The sequence below is a fragment of the Lutjanus erythropterus genome, chromosome 7, assembly GCF_056507025.1.
Source record: "Lutjanus erythropterus isolate fLutEry1 chromosome 7, fLutEry1.hap2, whole genome shotgun sequence".
In the NCBI taxonomy this organism is placed as follows: Eukaryota; Metazoa; Chordata; class Actinopteri; order Lutjaniformes; family Lutjanidae; genus Lutjanus; species Lutjanus erythropterus.
This window is the reverse complement of record NC_139323.1, coordinates 3,959,700-3,979,492: the sequence shown is the minus strand read 5'-3', so window position 1 is coordinate 3,979,492 and position 19,793 is coordinate 3,959,700. Positions and strand designations below refer to the sequence as shown.

General features: G+C 38.2%; 2 protein-coding genes across 2 annotated transcripts; both read left to right on the top strand.

Annotated features, from left to right (window-relative positions):
* The first annotated feature begins 3,498 nt into the window (after positions 1–3,498).
* dohh (deoxyhypusine hydroxylase/monooxygenase) lies at positions 3,499–10,500 on the top strand. Its single transcript, XM_084722422.1, has 5 exons — positions 3,499–3,633; positions 4,725–4,892; positions 5,622–5,698; positions 7,425–7,680; positions 9,863–10,500. The coding sequence occupies exons 1-5, from the start codon at positions 3,528–3,530 to the stop codon at positions 10,171–10,173; spliced, it is 918 nt and encodes a 305-aa protein (XP_084578548.1). The 5' UTR covers positions 3,499–3,527; the 3' UTR covers positions 10,174–10,500.
* A 1,826-nt stretch (positions 10,501–12,326) lies between these two features.
* Positions 12,327–19,582, top strand: rsph4a (radial spoke head component 4A). The gene is made up of 7 exons (XM_084722109.1): positions 12,327–12,580; positions 13,905–14,127; positions 15,304–15,591; positions 17,136–17,585; positions 17,667–17,811; positions 18,718–18,835; positions 18,920–19,582. The coding sequence occupies exons 1-7, from the start codon at positions 12,501–12,503 to the stop codon at positions 19,152–19,154; spliced, it is 1,539 nt and encodes a 512-aa protein (XP_084578235.1). The 5' UTR covers positions 12,327–12,500; the 3' UTR covers positions 19,155–19,582.
* Positions 19,583–19,793: the final 211 nt, after the last annotated feature.

The window sequence follows — 19,793 nt, the reverse complement described above, 5'->3', positions numbered from 1 at the left end:
TTATATTTCTTCTGTTTTAGAATCTGTGCTGGCATTCATTCATATACTAAATCAGAATTTTATTGATTTTTAAATGGGTCGGTACATGACAGGTTTACATATCAATTGAGACATTCCATCAGCACAGAAAAAACACTAATCATACCTGCCCAAACAGCCAAATTAATAAAATTGGACAAATAAATAAAAAACAAGAAATAAATAATGGACAGGACTGGACAAAAAAATACTACAGGGTTTTCAGACAGTGTAATATGATTCTAACCTCACTCCTAGACTGGTCCCTTGGCATGATTTCTGTTAGTCATTCTTGTCGGATTGTGAGGCAGTTTTTGTCATATAATTGACCCAGTCTTTCATTTCTGGGGGTTCAGTTGATTTCCAGTATCTGAATATTGCCCTAGAACCCAACCAAATGAGAATTATTCTCTTGATATGTTACATACCTGTGATCTGCCCCTTGATAAACACATTCTTGGTGACGCTGGCAACATCTTACTGATCCACTTACTCATATGTCTATGAATTTTACTCCAAAGGGGCTGAGTGAGCAGACAGTCCCAGATACAATGTTAAAAGTGCGTATTTCTTTCCAGCATTTCCAACACAAGTTATTAGTAACTAAACGCATCCTAAGTAGTCTGGTTGGTGTCCAGTAGTACCCATGTTTTATTTTATACTGGATGAATTTGGAACAATGAACAGTGGATAAAACAGTGATCCAACAGTGGACATTAATCACTGTTGGACAGAATTTGTAACCACTCCTCTCCATCCAGTGAACATCCTAAGTCTGTGTCCTGTATTATTTTTTTCAAGCTATCACAGTCAGTGTATAGAAGACAGAATGTGCCACCAATTACAGTATACAGTAGATAAAAAAGCAATATATCTTGCTTACAGTATTGCAATATATTGAATCATAAACCCCGTATAGTGATGTGTATCGTGTCGCCAGTTTCTTACCTAATGGTGGAGTGTAAAGGATGATTTGAAGAGTCTTGCAGCCTCAGATAACACACTGTTTTGAAGTCTGGTGGTACAGTGATGGATACTTCTCTTTTATTAATTCAAAATTGTCACTGCATATTCATTATATCATCTTTAGTCTGTCATCTGGTTATAACCTACTCCCATGGTCCATGTAATACATTGTTTCACCATTTTTTTCTAGGGACCCACTTTTTAAAAATGGCAAACCACCATGATCCACTTAATCATAGGTCTCATCAATAAATCTTGAGAAAAGTTAATTTTTGAAAATGAATGTTCGAATGCTCCCGTTTACTGTAATTTCTGCATTACCTTATTTTAACTATTATTAAAAACATATACATGTTTGTAAATGAGAAATAATCACATTTTGGCTAATTGAACAGGCTATCTTATTGTTTTTATTTCCTCTTCTTTGAAAAAACGATTCTGTTTAATCAATGAGACAAAATAAGTGCCTTTAGGTAGAATTCACACATTGTTGTTTTTTTCTCTCATAAGTAACACAATACACACATTTTTCACATTTCACTGGATAGTTTACGGTTTGTTAAAATACTTTTATTCTGAAAAATTATCCCGGAACCTTGTGGTGACAAGACAGGAAGCTGCAGTGTGAATCGCGTGGAGCAGCAGTAGCAGCAGAAGGAGCAACATCAGTAGGAGCAGTTGTCAGACAGGTTAGAGCTGTGTGAAGTAGAACCTGTTATCTACAGAAGCTGAAGGTTAGTACGTTCTCCTCTCTTCACCGCCCTGTGTCGGTATTTGTGAATTTGAAGACTGTTCTGTAAAGTTTGAGGGGTGTTGAGTGGTAGTTGGGTTAAGTTAGCTGGGTTAAAAAGCCAGGAAGCTAACAGTTAGCTTCAGCCCGGTCAGGCTTTTGTAACAGCTGGTAACGTAACTTCAGCCTGCACGCTGAAACGTGGCTCGGCAGCCGGTTATGAGAGCTGGATCTGTGGGCTACCGACAGGAGGAAACTGTATCTTAAACCGACTACTTCTTAATCAACAGGATCATCAATATACTGTAGATTACACCACGGCAACTGTAAGACTGACATGGCAGTTTGGTATAACTATCCCATTGGAGGAGACCTAATTAATCGGCAGGACTGGGAGGGTTACCTAAAAATGTAATCCGATAAAGTGTACTAATTAGCTGTTAAAATGTAGTTAGTAACGTCATCTAAGTATCACAAATTAAAGTGACATGACTTGATCACTTTACCTTACTTTTGAGTAATACAATATAAAATATTGTAAAATTGGTTGTCCTAGTACAGTGTTGTAGGGCAGTAACTAACTGTTATTTTCATCACTGATTAATAAGTCAGTTATTTTCTCAATTAATCAGTTAGTTGTGGTGGAAAGTGTTGATCAGAACTCAAGATGACGTCCTCAAATGTCTTGTTTTGTCCACAACTCAAAGATATTCAGTGTAATTTCAGAGAAGAGTGACGAAACCAGAAAATATTTACATTTAAAAAGCATCTTAAGAAACGACTCAAAATGATTAATGGCTTATTATAATAGATGCAGGTTAATTTAATAGTAAATTAATAATAGATTCATTGTTGCAGCTAGAAGTGTTTTATGATAGTTTTAGGTTTACGTTTATTTGCTTCATTTAAAGACAAAAAAAGGTGAAAACTGAGAAAGCTGTAATTAAAGTTTTTTTTTTTTTTAATTAAAGTAATTAAAGAACTATATTCATTATATTGTGATTATCTTGAAATATGAAAATATTCTTATTAACACTATGCCTATAGGTGTATTTAATTTGTGGTGTCAGAGAAATAAGAGGTTAACTATTTGACTAGCAGCTGGTCTAAGTTTACACAGTAAATTTAAGACTACTTTATATTTAACTTAATAATTTGAGATAGGGGAGACCTGGGGCAATTGTTACATTTATTAAAATATTTTCCTTATTAACTCATAGAGTACCTGAATTTTTTTTTTCAGTTTTTTAAGGCTGCAACTCATGATTTATTTAATAAATTAACAAATTAATCTGCAGATTGTTTCTTTGATTAACTGATTGATCATTAAATGAACTTCAGAAAAGAGATTAAAAAAAATCCTGTCTCCATTTCCTTTAGCCCAAGATGATGTCATCAAAGTATTTATAGTCATGCACAGTTATAAACAAGCTTCCCTACAATGAAATTCTTCGTTTGCCTTCCACACTGAATGCATTTTAACAAGGTAGTCTTGTTTTGTCTGACCAACAGCAAATTGTCACATTTTAGAAACACAGACAACAAAATGTTTGGGTTCTTTTCTTAAAAATGACTTCAATAATTAATCAAATTACCAGAATAGTTTCTGATTAGTTTTCTCTTAATCAGTAATGAACTTATCTTTTCAGCTGTACTTCTTAAATCAACACATTGTTGTGAAATATGTAAAGGAAGGAGTGGTTTAGAGAAGAAGCAGCTATAATCAACTGGTTGGATAACAGCAGGGAACACGGGCTTAATGCAGTGTGTGCACCAGTGAACCTCCTCTGTGTCTGTCTCCCTGTACAGCAGGATGGCCAGTGTGGAGCAGGTGGCAGCAGTAGGACAGGTCCTGGTGGATCCAGGACTCGACCTGACCCGACGGTTCAGAGCCTTATTCACTCTGAGGAACCTGGGAGGTATAAACAGCAAATCAACTCAGTGCCCAGTATTGGCAGTGTGACTTTTAGGTGTAGCCAGATGAAACCCTATTATGTGTATATATTTCTGTTCCTCTGCTACACAGCTGTAACCTTCAGTCTGTCAGAGGGAGGAAGAACTCTGCTATTGGCCTTGTATTTTAAAATCACTCATGACAAAGTTTAATAATGTCATTTAATACTGGAATGTGGGTTGATGTTTTCTTCTTAAAAGGATCGTTCGCACAAAAATTAAAATTCAGTCATTATCTATTCACCCTCATGTTGATTGACAGTCTGGTTTTGGTTTTTTTAAGTGTACAAAACACTGCTGGAGTTTCACAGGAAAACAGTGTTGCAGAATCTCCCAAACAATGGAAATGAATGGTCACCAGTTTTCAAACTTAAAAAACAATCGAAAAAAATATAAAATGCTTCATTACTGCTCGTCTGGTGTAATCCGAGTCTCCTACAGCCCTGATATACCATTCATTTGTACGTTCACACCGTCACACCACACACACCCAGTTCAGAGAGTGTGCATGTGCACTTTAACATGGCTCCAAGCTAAAGATCTACAATGAAGTTTCAGGCTAAAAACATAGTGAAAATGACATCTTTCAAGTCAACTTGACATGTTGGGTCTTTAGGAGGCTTGGATTACACCAGACAAGCATATGGAGGCATTCTATGCTTTTTGGGGTTGTTTTTCCCTTTGAAAACTGGTCACCATTCACTTCAGTTGTTTGAGAGATTCTGCAATGCTGTTTTCCTGTGAAACTCCAGCAGTCTTTTATGAGCTAAAAAATTAAACTTGACCTTCAGTCAGCTTGAGGGTGATTAGATAATGACTGAATTTTCATCTGAAAATGTTGCTGATGCATGGTACTGTCTCTCACAGGATATTTACAGAAATGGAACTCTCGGTTTTGTGTTGGGAGACTGTGTGTACATCTACAATGACTCTTAGTTATGATGATGTGGTAAAATCCATCAAAACAGTCAGTCTGTAGGATAAACACTTGCACCAGGTATTGTACATAATGTGTTGTACTGTGTGAACTGATTGTGAGCTGTGACCTGTGTGTCAGGTGCTGAAGCTATAGAATGGATCAGTAAGGCCTTCACTGATGAGTCGGCCCTCCTGAAGCATGAGCTGGCCTACTGCCTGGGACAGATGCAGGACACACGGGCTATACCCACTCTGACTGCTGTGCTCAAAGATACACAACAGGAGCCCATGGTCAGGCATGAAGCAGGTAAACTCAGACGTGCATGCACACACACACACACATACACACACACTTTGAGAGGTCAACAGAGTGAACTCGCCAATCAAATAGCTTTGTGTGTGTACTTAAAGTTCATCTGAACAATCTGACACAAAAAATAGAAACACTGACATGAAACACTTATTGATGTCATTCAATTCTCTGTTGAGGATAAACATCCATGAATTCACGCTGAACTGACAAGAAAAAGTAGTATGACCCCCTAGTGCCACATCCAACACCTACTGCTGTTAAGACATATGCAACTAAGAAGCATCACAATAGAAAAAAAAAGTCAGACAAAACACAAGGCTCACAAATATGCATGAGACATTAATTGTTCAGTATACAAAATAAACAGTGGAAGCCCACTCCTGAAATATGGACACTAACTCCACAATTCAGTACTACGTAGTTTTCAGTCTTTTCACATGATTCCAGCAACACACATAAAGTGTTTAGAAGAAAAACTCTGTTTTTCCTGTATACAGACTTTAAAATATGGCAACGTGGTTCCAGATGGTTCACAGAAAAACAGTGACTGACAGACTTCACCTCCCACATGCACACTCAGATAACCTTCCTCACACAAGCCAGACAGCTTTTATTCGCAGAAGAAAATGCTGAAACGCAAACACATGAGAGCTAGACGCTACCATGCTGTATCTATGCTGTCTGCTTGTCTGTCACTCTGACTGTGTCTCTGTCTGTCTGTAGGAGAGGCTCTGGGAGCGATTGGTGATCCTGTGGTTCTAGACCTGCTGAAAGAATACAGTCAGGATCCTGTCATAGAGGTAGGAGCATAATACATAACAAATAACTGCAAAGGCACAGCTATCAACAAGTTTTGGACTAAAGTCAACCTGAAGGGAAACAATAAACATCAAAGCAATCCAGTTAAAGACAGAATTTAGTTTCCTGTGCGTTAGGTTCATAACTTATTGACCAGAATGTAAAAGTGGCTGTTTTAACACCATCATGCTTGGTCTTTTCAGTTTCATTATAAAAGATGATAGTGTTGTGACACAACTGACATGATCCAGTAGCATGTTCAAACAGCCTAGAGCATAAAAGCTAAAGGCAGAATCACTACTTTTCATGAAGACCTGGGGAATAACCAGGCGACCTGAGAGCTCTAACTGGCTCATAGCTCACAAAGCCTGTCTGAGAGATACTGAGGTGCCAGACCATGCTGGGCCTTAAAACAAGTAATAAAATGCTAAAATCAATTCCAAAATTTACTGGGAGCCAGCGTACTGACCTCAGCACCAGTGTTATATGGTCAAATTTCCTTTTTCTAGTTTAAACATCAGCAGCTGCATTATGGAGTTGTTGCAGTCAATCAAGGAACTTGATATATTCCTCTGAGCAGTGCATGACAGTAGTCCAGCTGACTGGAAATAAAACATGGATGAGTTTTCCAGTGTTTTCTGGGATAAAGAGCACCTGAATTTGGACATATTTCTCAAATGATAAAATCCAGTTTGAACTATACATATACTATACTCTTCAGAGACCACTGTGACAAAGGAGATTTACTCTTTGTTAGCCTTTGCTGCGTTAATCATAAAACATCCAGTTATTAATGTCCATGATACATTTAGAGAGTGTATCAGTGGGACTCAGCTCATTGGTGGACAGGGAAATATATAACTGCATGTCATCAGCATAATTATGGTAACACATGTTGTGCTTCCTGATAAGTTGGCCCAGGAGCAGCAAGTACAAATTAAACAGTAATGAGCCTAAAACTGACCCCTGGGGGACACCACATGAGATAACATTTCTTTTGAAGCGAAAATTCTCAAGACAAACACTAAAATCATGTCCTTTTAGGTCCGATAAAAAACAGTTCAGTGCTAACACTAAAAGACCAACCCACCTCTGAAGTCTCCCCATTAAAATGTTGTGCTCAGTAGTGTCAAATGCTGCACTTAGATCCAGTAGTACTAAAATAGAGACCCTACCATTGTCACTATTTGTTCTTTTGTCATTCATGGTTTGGGCAAAAGTCACAATGGTAGAGGTTTTGTACTTTGTTAGTTTCCAGATGTTCAATTAACTGGTTCTGGACAACTTTTTCAAGAATTTTGCAAAGGAATTGGAGGTTAGAGATTGGTGGATAATTACTAATAATAGTTGGGTCTAGAGTGGGCTTCTTTAAAAGTGGTTTGACAGTTGAAGATTTGAGTGTGACAGCAAAAATATCAGTTTGTAGAGAGGAGTTTACAGTGGTGAAAATAGCCTTAGCTAAACGGTCAAAACAGGGTAGGTATGGGATCATTAAGATTGTCGGGATGAAGAGTAATAACTGTAAGGATAATAACCCAGACAGTGGGACTGAGATGTAATTTTCACAAAGCTGTGTTTTTAATGAGGGTTCCAAGCACCAAAGAGTGAAAACACATCCTATCTCAAATCACATTTTTGATTTAAAACAATTCAGTCTCTTGCTGTACCCATGATATAGCCAAATGCATACCATGACACACATTTCTACTGTCCCTCTACCTCCAACAGGTCGCAGAGACGTGTCAGCTGGCTGTCCGTCGGTTGGAGTGGCTGCAGAGTGGAGGGGAGAAACAGTTGGATGATGCAAACATGGATAAGAACCCGTACTGCTCTGTAGACCCGGCCCCTCCAGCAGTGAAGAAGGGTGTCGCAGAGCTGCGCTCAGCCCTGCTGGATGAGGGTCTGCCACTCTTTGAACGCTACCGTGCCATGTTCGCCCTCCGTAACCTTGGCAACGAGGAGGCTGTGCTGGCACTCGGAGATGGTAGGATATAAAACACTTTAGCTCACTGTTTCCCAAACTTTTTTGGGGACCCACTTTTTAAAAATGACAAACCATCACAAATCAGTTCACTTCACTATCAGAGGTCATTTGTGCATAAATTAACATTCCTGATGACTTTTACTGCCATTTCCACATCATATTATATTATCTTGATGTGTGTTGTTGAAACATATAGACATTTTAAATACTTTATAAATTATAAATAAATCCATTTAGGCTAAGTTAATGGGCCATTACATAGTTGTCTTTATTTCTTGTTTTTATTAATAGACTCTCCAGCTTAAAAAACTCTACACATTTTAAATGGCTTTCAAAAGCTGTACTACAGATATAAATCTTAAATTTGCTGAATGTCTTTCGTAGTCTTTTATATGGTGACACAAATAAAATCTCCTGTGATCCACCTGTAAGTCACGACCCAGTCTTTGGGAACGACTGCTGTAGTTTACTGTTTAATCAGTGTATTACTGCAATTGTTACATAACCACACAACTGGCGTTTGCTGTACAGTTATCAGCCTGTGAATGCGATATGAAAAAAAAAAAAAGGCTGGTTATTAATGTTGAGAATTTTACACTGCATTTTGGAGAGACTTCTGTGTTTTTAACTAGAGCAGCTTTGGTCCCTGCATAAACTTAATAAACTTTCTGTTTATTGGCATCCAGCAAAGTGAGTTTTACATATTGTTGACATGTACATCATCCATTTATGTTTGTCTGAAATGCCCTGTTTTGAGATTATAATAAACATAAGGGAAAATAAAAACAAAAGCAGTAAAACTCTTTTCCTTACCATACAATTAAAATCACAGATTTGTAAAAAATCTAGTCAGACCTAGAGGGTGTTACATAGTTAACTAATTTTACCCAGCGCAACACCAATACTTCCAATTTATGGTGAACATATGCAGCTTCCTTCTCCATTATGTAAATATCCATTGTTATGTCCATCTATGCATTTCAAGTTGCTTTCTCCTGTGATACAATTTCATTGTTAGGGCCTTTTTAGCAGCTACCAGCCATATATTTAACAGAGAGTTATCCTTATTCAACCATTTTTGAGGTACGAGTCCAAAAAACATGCTCTTACTCCCCACATGCACATAACATTTTGAAAATATCTAGTAAAGCATCATGTATATAAGCTTTTCCAACTTCATTCCCTCAGATTTTGTGAACTGGTACACTTCCACTAAAATATCCACATTGTTATCCATTCTTCCTAAGATATATTTACCTCTCCTCCTCTCTCATTTTGTTTTAATATACAAAGTTGAGTGTGTTTTAAGATTCAGTAGTCCCCTATATATACATGGAATAATTTTACCACCAGTGTTTGAATTATATGCTTTTCTCAACAGTTCTATCAAACCTGTACTAGCCTCACATAGATTTTTTACCTTTTTGTCAACATAATCTTGCATCTGCAGGTTTCTTGTTTTTCTAATGAGAAGTTTTTCTATTAAGAATTTTTGGTAACACTAAGATTTGCAGGTCCCATAATGTCATGGTAAATAGATGGTAACTACCAAGTATATATTTGAAATTTATTTTAAAATTACCTCCAAATTACCCGCACATTTTATGTTTTGTTTTTTGATTTTTTTTTAGAAATGTCATGGTTAAATGACACTTGTGAATTATCCCATATTTACTTTGGGAGATCGGGGTCGGTCGTAATTTGCGTCGGGGTAATTTGTAAGTTCTAAGTAATTTCAAATGTGTTACTTGGTAATTACCACCCACTACACGCTGGTACTTGCTAATTATCTCATAATTAACATAATTAAAATTTAATTTGGAGGTAATTTGTGGGAAATTTCTAATAAATTTCAAATATATTATACCTATTTACCATGAAATTTTGGGACCTGGAAATTGAAGCGTTACCCGTTTTTTCTGTAAGCATTTCAAACCATTCATTATGCTGCATAAAACAGTTATTCTTTTAGTTGTCCAATCCTTAAATCTAATTATTTATTTCATATTTTATTAGGAGTAAAGTCTGTGGTCTGTGTCATATGCACATAAGAATTATCATCCTCTAATTTATATTCTGTTATAACTACTATTCCATATTTGAAGAGTCAGTTTTATCCATGGATTTTCAGTTATGTATATATGTTACATAAACCTGTTTCTGACCGTGTGTGTGTGTGCAGGCCTGCAGTGCTCCAGCGCTCTGTTCCGTCACGAGATTGGCTACGTCCTGGGTCAGATTCAGCATCCAGCAGCGGTCCCGGCCTTGTGCGCGGCCCTGGAGCGCTCTGGCGAAAACCCCATGGTCCGACATGAGGCGGCGGAGGCTCTCGGCTCCATCGGCAAAGAGGAGTGCCTGGCTGTGCTGCAGCGTTACCGCGGAGACAAAGAACGTGTGGTCAAGGAGAGCTGCGAGGTCGCTCTGGATATGCTGGAGTACGAAAACAGCGACCAGTTCCAGTACGCAGACGGACTGGTCAGGTTACAGGGTTAAAGATCACTGACAAGACTTTTACCCAGAACACTTTTACTCCGTACTGTTGTATTTCCTTCTGCAGCAGACACAGCAGGACAGCTGAGTGCTATGTCAAAAAAAACACTGGATCCTCTGGGATGAAGCTTTACAGTGCATACTCAAAAACCTTGCTCTTATCTTTTGGCCGTGTGGGTGCTGCTGCGTCCAGGGGACAGGAAGGTGCCGAGTCCTTTGTGTTCTTTCCCCCTCCAAGATACCACTGACTACATTCAGATACAGCAAATTTGCAATATGCATTATTTGCATTTTCCCCAACACACAGCCAGTAACAACAGACAGTAACACTGTCCTAACAGCTCAGGGCTGATTTCTCACCTTATCACAAAGTGTTCTTTTAAATTATTTTTTTCTTGGCCATATACTTCTTTTGAAACTGCAGCACGTCCGCTGTGCTCACATCCTCTGCTCAGCTGTGGGCTGAAGGTTGAAGGTTGAAGGCCTGACGGACTTTTCCTCTGCAGGTGTGGTTCTTTGTTTGCTGGGTTTAAATCAGAGCACTGGTTCTGATTCAGGCTGCACTACAGTTAATCAGACCTGATGTCAGTTAATTCTGCTATAACAATTAAATAATAAGACAAATATCAGTGATTTCTCTGTTGTGGATTTATAGTATGTTGGGAATTTCACAGCCTTTATCAGAGGGAATCCAAACTGTAATGTACTGCAGAGATAAATGGTGTAAAATTGCTCCTCTGGTTGTTTTGTTATCAGCCTGTTGTAAAACACAGTTTATAATTTTGATCATTTACAGTCAGCTGTGTACTGTATGTAAATTAAAATGATGTTGTACACATTCATGTTGTCCGTGATCTCTTAAGCTTTGTTATTAGTTCAGTTCTACTATGTAGCTCAGGTTCTCTGACCAGCACTGTGCTGTAGATTTTTTTGTGCACATCCGCAAACTCAAGCTTTTCTACCAGAGGCAACTGATTATAATGTGGCAGTTAATGTTTTGTACATATTAGAGACAGGTGACACATTAAAGCACACTAAATAGATGGAGAAACAACCTAATACAGAGGCTTCTATACAGGGCTTACTTAATGCTTTGATGAGAATGAAAATAATGAAAATTGGTGTACTCTATGGCCTTCACATTAGGACTATGCAATAAAGACAACATCAAATATCATGAAATTTTTGATCAAATACCTATATCTTGTGTAAATCTCTGGTGTAAGGGAATATTCATTAGTTTTCTCTCATTCATTTATTTTTTGCCCTGCCTCTAAAAGCAAATGGATATGGCAGATTCCTTTAAGAAATGAGATGACTTCTTGGAAAGTTTGGATGGGGGTGTAGCTGTAGAAAGAAAAAAGGGTGATAAAATTTGTCAGAAATTAGGAGAAATAAAGGAAAATTGTGATCCCGGGAGAAAATAGGGAGAGGGGAATGAAAAACAGGAGTCTCCTGGGAAAATTGTGAGAATTGGTGAGTATGACATTTGATGAGAATGAAAATTATGGGAATTGCAGTCTACAGCCATCACAGTCACCAGATCTCAATCAAATTGAAGACCTATGGAAGTGTTAGAGCACAATCAAAACACCAAATGTGGGTATATCTGGCTCAATATTGAGCTTAGATGTTTGTCAAAATGAAAAGAAAAGCAGGTAGAATATGTGAATGAAAATGGGAAAGAATTTTATGATTAAAATCTGTATTCTTAATTTTTGAATCCAGATATTTATTTAACTTTTTAAACTGCTTTTTCAAATAGATTTTTAAATTCCATTATTTATTTATTATTTATCTGTCTATTTATTGATGGATTTTCATTTCTAAATTCGACTTATAATTCATCTTTTTATAGCCCATGAAAAGGTGAGAAATTGAGAAATTGGTTTGTGATTTAGTCTATTCATTCAAAGAGGTAGTAATTAATTTGTAAACAATTGCATTAATTCCTAATTTTATTGTACAAATAGTAATCATAAACCGCCCATACATTATTGTTATTATTATTGTTATTATTATTATTATTATTATTATTATTATTATTATTATTATTATTATTATTATTATTATTATAAAGTAGACATCAGCTTGTATTTCCTGTTTTCTTCGCGTGTTTCCTGCAGATTGCTTAGCAACCATTCTGTTACCGCAGCCACAGTAACCATAGCAACCGGTGAAGTTAGGGTCTTCTCTGCTACCGTTGAATGCTAGCTAACTAGCTAACTAGACATTTTGAAAGTGTTTGTCTGACTTGTGTGTCTTTATGTCAAATTGACGGTGGGTGAAGGAGAACAGTTCAGAAACAAAACAAATCCTGGAGAGGAACGATGGACAGTTCGGAGGAACAGGGAGCCACAGCGTTCAAACTGTTTCTGTCAAAAGCAAGCACCAAGAGCAACGTGAGCCTGTGAGTAACGTGTGAATAATGTTAACCCAACAGAAGCCCATGAGTAAAACACAAGATTAAAAGCTGTTCTACTTCAAGTTGTTTAACAGCTAACAGCCTATTTATTCCCTCATCTGTTCAGTGAGGATAACTGAGTCAAGTGTGAGGCTACAGTTAATTCTGAAAACAGAAATGATCACATTTGAGAAACAACAGTTCTTTACTCCTCTCTGACAGTAGAGCTAAACTGAATATCTTTGAGTTGTGGACAAAACAGGACATATGAGGACGTTATATTGAGCTTTGGGAAACACTGATTTGAACTTTTTTTTATTTTATTTTATTTATTATTATTTTTTACATTTTGTGGTCCAAACAACTAATCAGTTAGTGGAGAAAATTATTGCTAGATGAATCGATAATGAAAATAATCATTACAGGAAAGACTTCAAAAATATTTCTCAAGAGACAAGATTGTGACAGGATTAATTAATCAATTAATCAAGAAAATAATCAAAAGATTAATCTACAATGAAAATAATCATTAGTTGCAGCACTACAACAACATATGTTTGACATTGTTTGGATTAAAAAAAACATAAATGTTAGTCTATTATCAAAATTGTCTGTGATTATTTTCTTTCTATTGACTAACTTAGTTGACTGAAAAAGGGGCCTGCCCCAGGTTTTTGTCAGCACATCCTGATGAATCAGACAAGCTGCTGCTGAGCTACACAAAATGATTATTATCACCAGCAAGGGAAAACGAAAGGGAAAACTTTGTGTAACATTGTGTAAGTGAAGTTTATATGGTTACTCAGTGAATCTCTAGTTTATATTGAGCTGTTCCGGTGACTTTGAACAATGACGTCAGAATGGACTTGCCTGATAACACAATTGTCCACTTGTATAACTCCATTTTATTTTTAGATAGCAGCTGGTAACCATTGTGACACTGTTTTTTCACCTCTTTGTTTGTTCACTTTTAAAACAAACATTGAAAGAAAAAGAATGGTTGTTCTACCAATATGAAGTCAGAATACAAAATAATACAATACAGTACCAAACCCTGCGCTCTGTGTCACGGTCAGTTTGAATTATACATACGTGTTTATATGTGAGAATAATAATAGTGAACGTTTTAAAGTTTCAGTTCTGTAAGTTTCAAATATTTATGAAGAATTTTTAAAAAGTAATTGGAACTAAAGGTTTGGGTAGGCAGCAGAAGCTTTTCAGATTTCAAATTGGGCTGTAACATTCTGAAGTTTGGGGCTGGCTGTTCTAAAATGACCAACAGACGAATCATTGATGGATGTTTCACTGATCTTGTGCTCCGATGTTCCAGCTATGACCACCTGACTCGGTTGCTGGTGAAGGTGATGGACGAACGTCCGGACAATGTGGTGGATGTGATCGAGGACATGAGCCTGGATGTGAAGCGGGCTTTATTTGAAGTTAAACAGAGCACCAGGGGCGACCTTTTAGAGTCCACAGTTGCTGAGCAGCTGGCTGAGAAGCACCGCCTGCTGTTTGCTCGGCCAGAGGACGCTTACCATGAGGAGGAGCTGGTACATACACCACTCACATACATGCACATACACACACACTCATTTGTAGAAGCAAGGCCATGTAGGCATTTTGGTTTACCTGTGTAAAATCTGAATGAAAGTTTTTTAGACATCTGATGAAGCCAGCTTACATACATTGCTATTTGAAAAGGGCCTTGCAGGGTAACATTATCTGTCAGGGGATTACAGAAGCATTTTGTATTATTACTCACTTTCAGGTGTATTGCCTGTAGATCTTCACATGCACATTTATGAAGTCTCTCTCCAGGGAAATATCCTCACCTGTTCTGTCCTTTGTCTCTGTGATGGAGACCCCATCCTCCTGTTGCTGTCATTGGTCACGACTTGCTGTGCCGATGCGTTTTTTTTTTTTTGTTGCTTGCAGCCATTTTCAGACATTTCTTCTTTATTTCAGTGGCAGTCCAATCCTCAGGTAACATGCCTTTAGCAGCGCTCATTTTTTCCCGTTCTTTATTTTAGCAGATTTTCAGCTCCACAGCTGACACTGTAAAACAGATTTCCTTTTAAAGATCTCTGGAAGGAGGACTTAAAACTCCAAACTCATCAAGTTCTTTTTACTCTTAAATGCAGCTTTCATGAATGAACACTTCCTGACATATTGGACAGGAAGTTTACCCTTGAATGATATTATTGGGGCATTAATTATGCTAATTTATAAGCCTCATGCACTTAAATATGCATGTGCATCATTTGCACGAGCATTTGCTGAATCTTATGTTGCATGTTTATATGAGCCTTTCATACAAAAAAAGTAAGAGAGTAAGAATATGAACATGTTCTTGCATGAGGCCCAATGTTTCCATTGCTGTTTAGTTTTCCATTATTTCCGGTTCTTCTGGTTCTAAGAATCGTGTTACAAGTCTGAGTAGGAACTGGCGTGTTTGTAGAACTGTAACATTGTCTTGGTGAAGGCTTGCAGTATGGGGATAAAACTTTGTGGCCACAGAGGATAACCTCACACACCAGATGGGTTGTTACACAGAACCATGTGAGAAGTGGTACTTGGTAAGGGGCAAGCATTTTCTCAAACACTTGGCAGGTGGTTTGATGAACCATCTGTCTATCATGTCTAACATGGGCTCACTTCAACCATTCAGATGATCAAAATGAAAACAAAATAGGTAAAGTTGTGGGTGTGCTTTATGTCTTCACCAGGTGGAAACCGTTCTGCCTAATGTGAGTGAGATTGGCTTCTACCTGGAGCAGGCTGGAGTGGGTCTGGGCAGAGAGGAGATGCAGAGGGTCTTCCTCGCACTCAAGCAGCTGGTTGAGTCACAGGCGCTGCTCCACTGCCGACTGTGGGGGAAGATTCTGGGAACACAGAGCAGCTATATCGTCGCTGAAGCCGAGTACAGAGAGGGGGAGGAAGAGGAGGAGCAAAGCACAGAGGAAGCAGCTTTGGAAGAGGAGAGAGAGGGTGGTGCCCAGGATAATGAGGATGAGGTGAGGAAGAGGAAACTACTCAATCAACCAGATCATCTTCGTTATTACCTCAACTGCGGAGAAACCCAGGATTAAATCTAGCTGTTTTCAACCTTATTTCCTTGTACCCCCATCCTACATGTATCTAAGAAGCCTGTCCTCTCCCAGCTCATACATGTGCACTCACACCAAAAGAAAAAATAATTCATTTCAAACCTTTGTTTTCAAAAATGAACATCAATCATAGTTGTAAATATAATCTTAGAGCCTTAGCCTTTGGCAAATGTCTCTTTCCTAGTATAAGCTTTACATTCCCTCTTTTAACATCCCAACAAAGTATACACACTTATCCTTACCAAAAGAATAATAATGATTCATTATCATGGAGCTTGAGAGGTCACAGAGGTGTGATCTACTAAGTAGCGTACTATTTGTCAGTGGGGACAAAAAGATACAAACATGAAAAAAAATCTAGAACCCAGATATCAATGCTAAAAATCATCAAGAACCCGGATATCAACACTTAAAATCATCTAGAACCCAGATATCAATGCTAAAAATCATCAAGAACCCAGATATCAACACTGAAAATCATCTAGAACCCAGATATCATCGCTAAAAATCGCCAAGAACCCAGATATCAACACTAAAAATCAGCAAGAACCCAGATATCAACACTAAAAATCAGCAAGAACCCAGATATCAATGCTAAAAATCATCAAGAACCCAGATATCAACACTAAAAATGATCAAGAACTCAAATATCAACACTAAAAATCATCTAGAACCCAGATATCATTGCTAAAAATCGCCAAGAACCCAGATATCAACACTAAAAATCGCCAAGAACCCAGATATCAACACTAAAAATCAGCAAGAACCCAGATATCAACACTAAAAATCAGCAAGAACCAAGATATCAACACTAAAAATCGTCAAGAACCCAGATATCAACACTAAAAATCAGCAAGAACCCAGATATCATTGTTAAAAATGATTAAGAACTCAGATGTCAACACTTAAGATCTTCCAAAACCAAGATATCAATACTAAAAAAGGTCTTTTTATACAGTTTCTACAGAGTTTTATAAAATTGTGATTTTTGTTGCTAATTTTGACAACCTCAGAGTGAGCAAAGCCCTCTGAGGACCCTCTGTGATTACTACTGCCCCCCTTAGGGGAGTGTGGACCCCAGGTTGGGAACCAATGTGTTAGATCATATTTTAGTGTGTAGCCTCCCTGTTTCCTGAGCCACTCCTGTTTTAAAGGGATAGTTCACCCAATGAATGAAAATTCAGTCATGATCTACTTTCCCTAGTCCATGACACACTGCTGGAGTTTCACAGATAAACAGTGTTGCAGAATCTCCCAAACAACTAAAGTGAATGGTGACCTGTTTTCTAACAGAAAAAACAACAACAAAAAAAAAACCAAAACACAGCATAAAATACCTCCATACTGCTCATCTGTTGCAAGTCAAGTCTCCTAAAGCTCCTGTAATGGATTCAAGGTAAAAGAAGTTACTGAATTTTCTATGAATGGTCTTGTGGTGATTTTGTTTTCAGGTGGATCCTTTCCCTCAGTCTACCTATAAACCCTCACCAGTGGTGCCAAAAGAGGCCATAGGAAAAGGTGCTAACAAGTTTGTTTACTACGTGTGCGAAGAGCCGGGTCTTCCCTGGGTGAAGCTGCCTTCAGTCACTCCTGCACAGATCACTGCTGCGCGCCAAATCCGCAAATTCTTTACCGGGAAGCTGGATGCTCCGGTCGTAAGCTACCCGCCTTTCCCCGGGAACGAAGCCAACTATCTGAGAGCGCAGATCGCCAGGATCTCTGCCGGCACCCAGGTCAGCCCCCAGGGTTTCTACCAAACTGGAGAGGAGGAAGGTGATGAGGAAGATGAGGCCCCCCATGACAGCATCGAAGTCAATCCTTACTTTGAGGGCATTCCAGTTGCAGAAATGGCCGAGTCTTTGTCCACTTGGGTGCATCATGTCCAGCACATCCTCCAGCAGGTACATGTCCAATCAGAGCAGGTGTTTCTCAACCGATGCATTCATGTGCTTATTGAATGTGTGTGTGTTTGACTGTTTCAGGGCCGCTGTACCTGGGAGAACCTGGCTGTGAAACAAGGAGAAGACTCCAATGAGGAAGGAGATGCTGAGGAGAAGGAAGATGAGCCTGATGAACCAGAACCAGAAGTTGGACCCCCTCTGCTCACTCCCCTTTCTCAAGACGCAGGTTAGAGTCTGACTTTCAAAAGGTAGCCAAGGATGTAATTTACACTGAGGACAGGGGGATTTGTTGCCCGCACTTTAAAAAAAAAATGTTCCAATCCAAAATCCCACTTGTATAGTTTCAGTTTGATTGACTCGCACTGTCCAGCTACCAAAACATAGATAAGAGAAGTCAAGAGAATAAAAAGTGAACATACTCATCAAGAGTTTATAATTAAACAGCAATCAAAGATAATGCAGTTCAGGTGCTTTCAGGCAGGATGTAATTTGGTGTGCCCTGCTGCTGCCCTTTCAAAATAAGAGCCTCCAGTCCTTCCAACAACCTGTAATGTTACAATACATCACAGGCTGCTGTCCACATACTCTATTTTCATAACGGAGCCAAGTAGTTTCTAAAAGTAGAAGGAATGATTAGCAATATGGTACAATTAGTTTTCATTTATTTTATTTGTAAGGACAATATAGTGTTAGCCAGCTGGCTAATTTTGAACTACAATCCTTTGGTGAAATGTTTTGAGATAATGTTTTTTATAATGATCAAATTTGCAGAACAAAAACACCAAAAAACACTGTAAAGACCCCACCAAAACAAGAATTCTCGAGACAGAACACCTAATCGATTAATCTCTGATTTCACCTTCTTAAATGCGAATATTTTCTGGTTTCTTTACTCCTCTCTGACAGTACACTGAATATATTTGAGCTGTGGACAAAACAAGACATTTGAGGTCATCATCTTGGACTGAGACACACTGACTAACATTTTCTGACTTTCTGTAGACCAAACAGTTAATTGACTAATGGAGAAAATGATCAATAAATTATGAATGAGTGTATATGAATCAAATAACATGCACAGTGTCTTTTTTTGTTGTTGATGAGCCCATGACTTCATATTTGTGTGTCTCAGAATTGTTCAACACTCCTCCCTGGAGCACAAGAATGTCCTCCACTCTCACCTCCCAGCATGCAGCAGCTGTGCTGCGCTCTAACCTCTGGCCTGGAGCGTATGCATATGCCTGTGGAAAGTAAGTGAAAAGATCACAACGTCCTGACCCTGTGTTTGATTCCTCGCGGTAAGTCAAACAACCATGTGCTGTTCCTTCGTTTAGGAAGTTTGAGAACATATATGTCGGATGGGGTCTGAAGTACACAGGGGAGGGGTACAGCCCACCTCTCCCCCCGCCTACACAGAGAGAATATCCCAGCGGACCAGAAATCACCGAGGCCCTGGACCCAGCACTGGAGGAAGAGCAGGCGATTAAAGAAGCTCTAGAGGAGCAGCAAGCTTCCCAGGAGGAGCCGGAGGACACAGATGAAGAGGACGAGGATGATGATGATGACTGAGGAAATACTTGCACAGTTAACATTTATTTGGAAGTCAGTGGACAAATAAATGAGTTTACTCTGCAACATGGTTTGATATCCTAAATTCAGGTAAATATAGGTCAGTATGTGAAGAGGGCAGCAGTGTCAAGGTGTCAGTGAAGGGGTGTTTGCAGTGGCAATGTAAGTTGGGTTAATTTTATTTATGGGTATTTCTTCAACTACAGTAAAGGTAACTGTAATCTAATATAGTTACAGAAAAAAGACGTAATAATATTACAGTTATTCAGAATGTTATAATCAGATTACAATTATATATGTATAAGAAAAATTTGCAACCTGAAATCTATTAGGAAAAACATTCATGTTCCCAACAACATGTAATATAAAAAAGCAGGGATATGCTTTTAACACTTGAAAATTTTTTGTTTGCAGAATAATCACAATGGCTAAAAGGCTGCTTTTGTGTTATTGTATTGCAGTAGTTCCCAAACTTTTTCAGGGCTCTAGGAAAGTACATTCAATCTTAAAGAGATGACAGGGAAATTTTTTTTAACTATTTCTGAAAATATAATAATTAACTATGTATATAATCTTTAAAATAAACATTTGTGAATGAAATAAAACTTTTCCTTTCAAATTTCAGTCTGTTTAGATTTG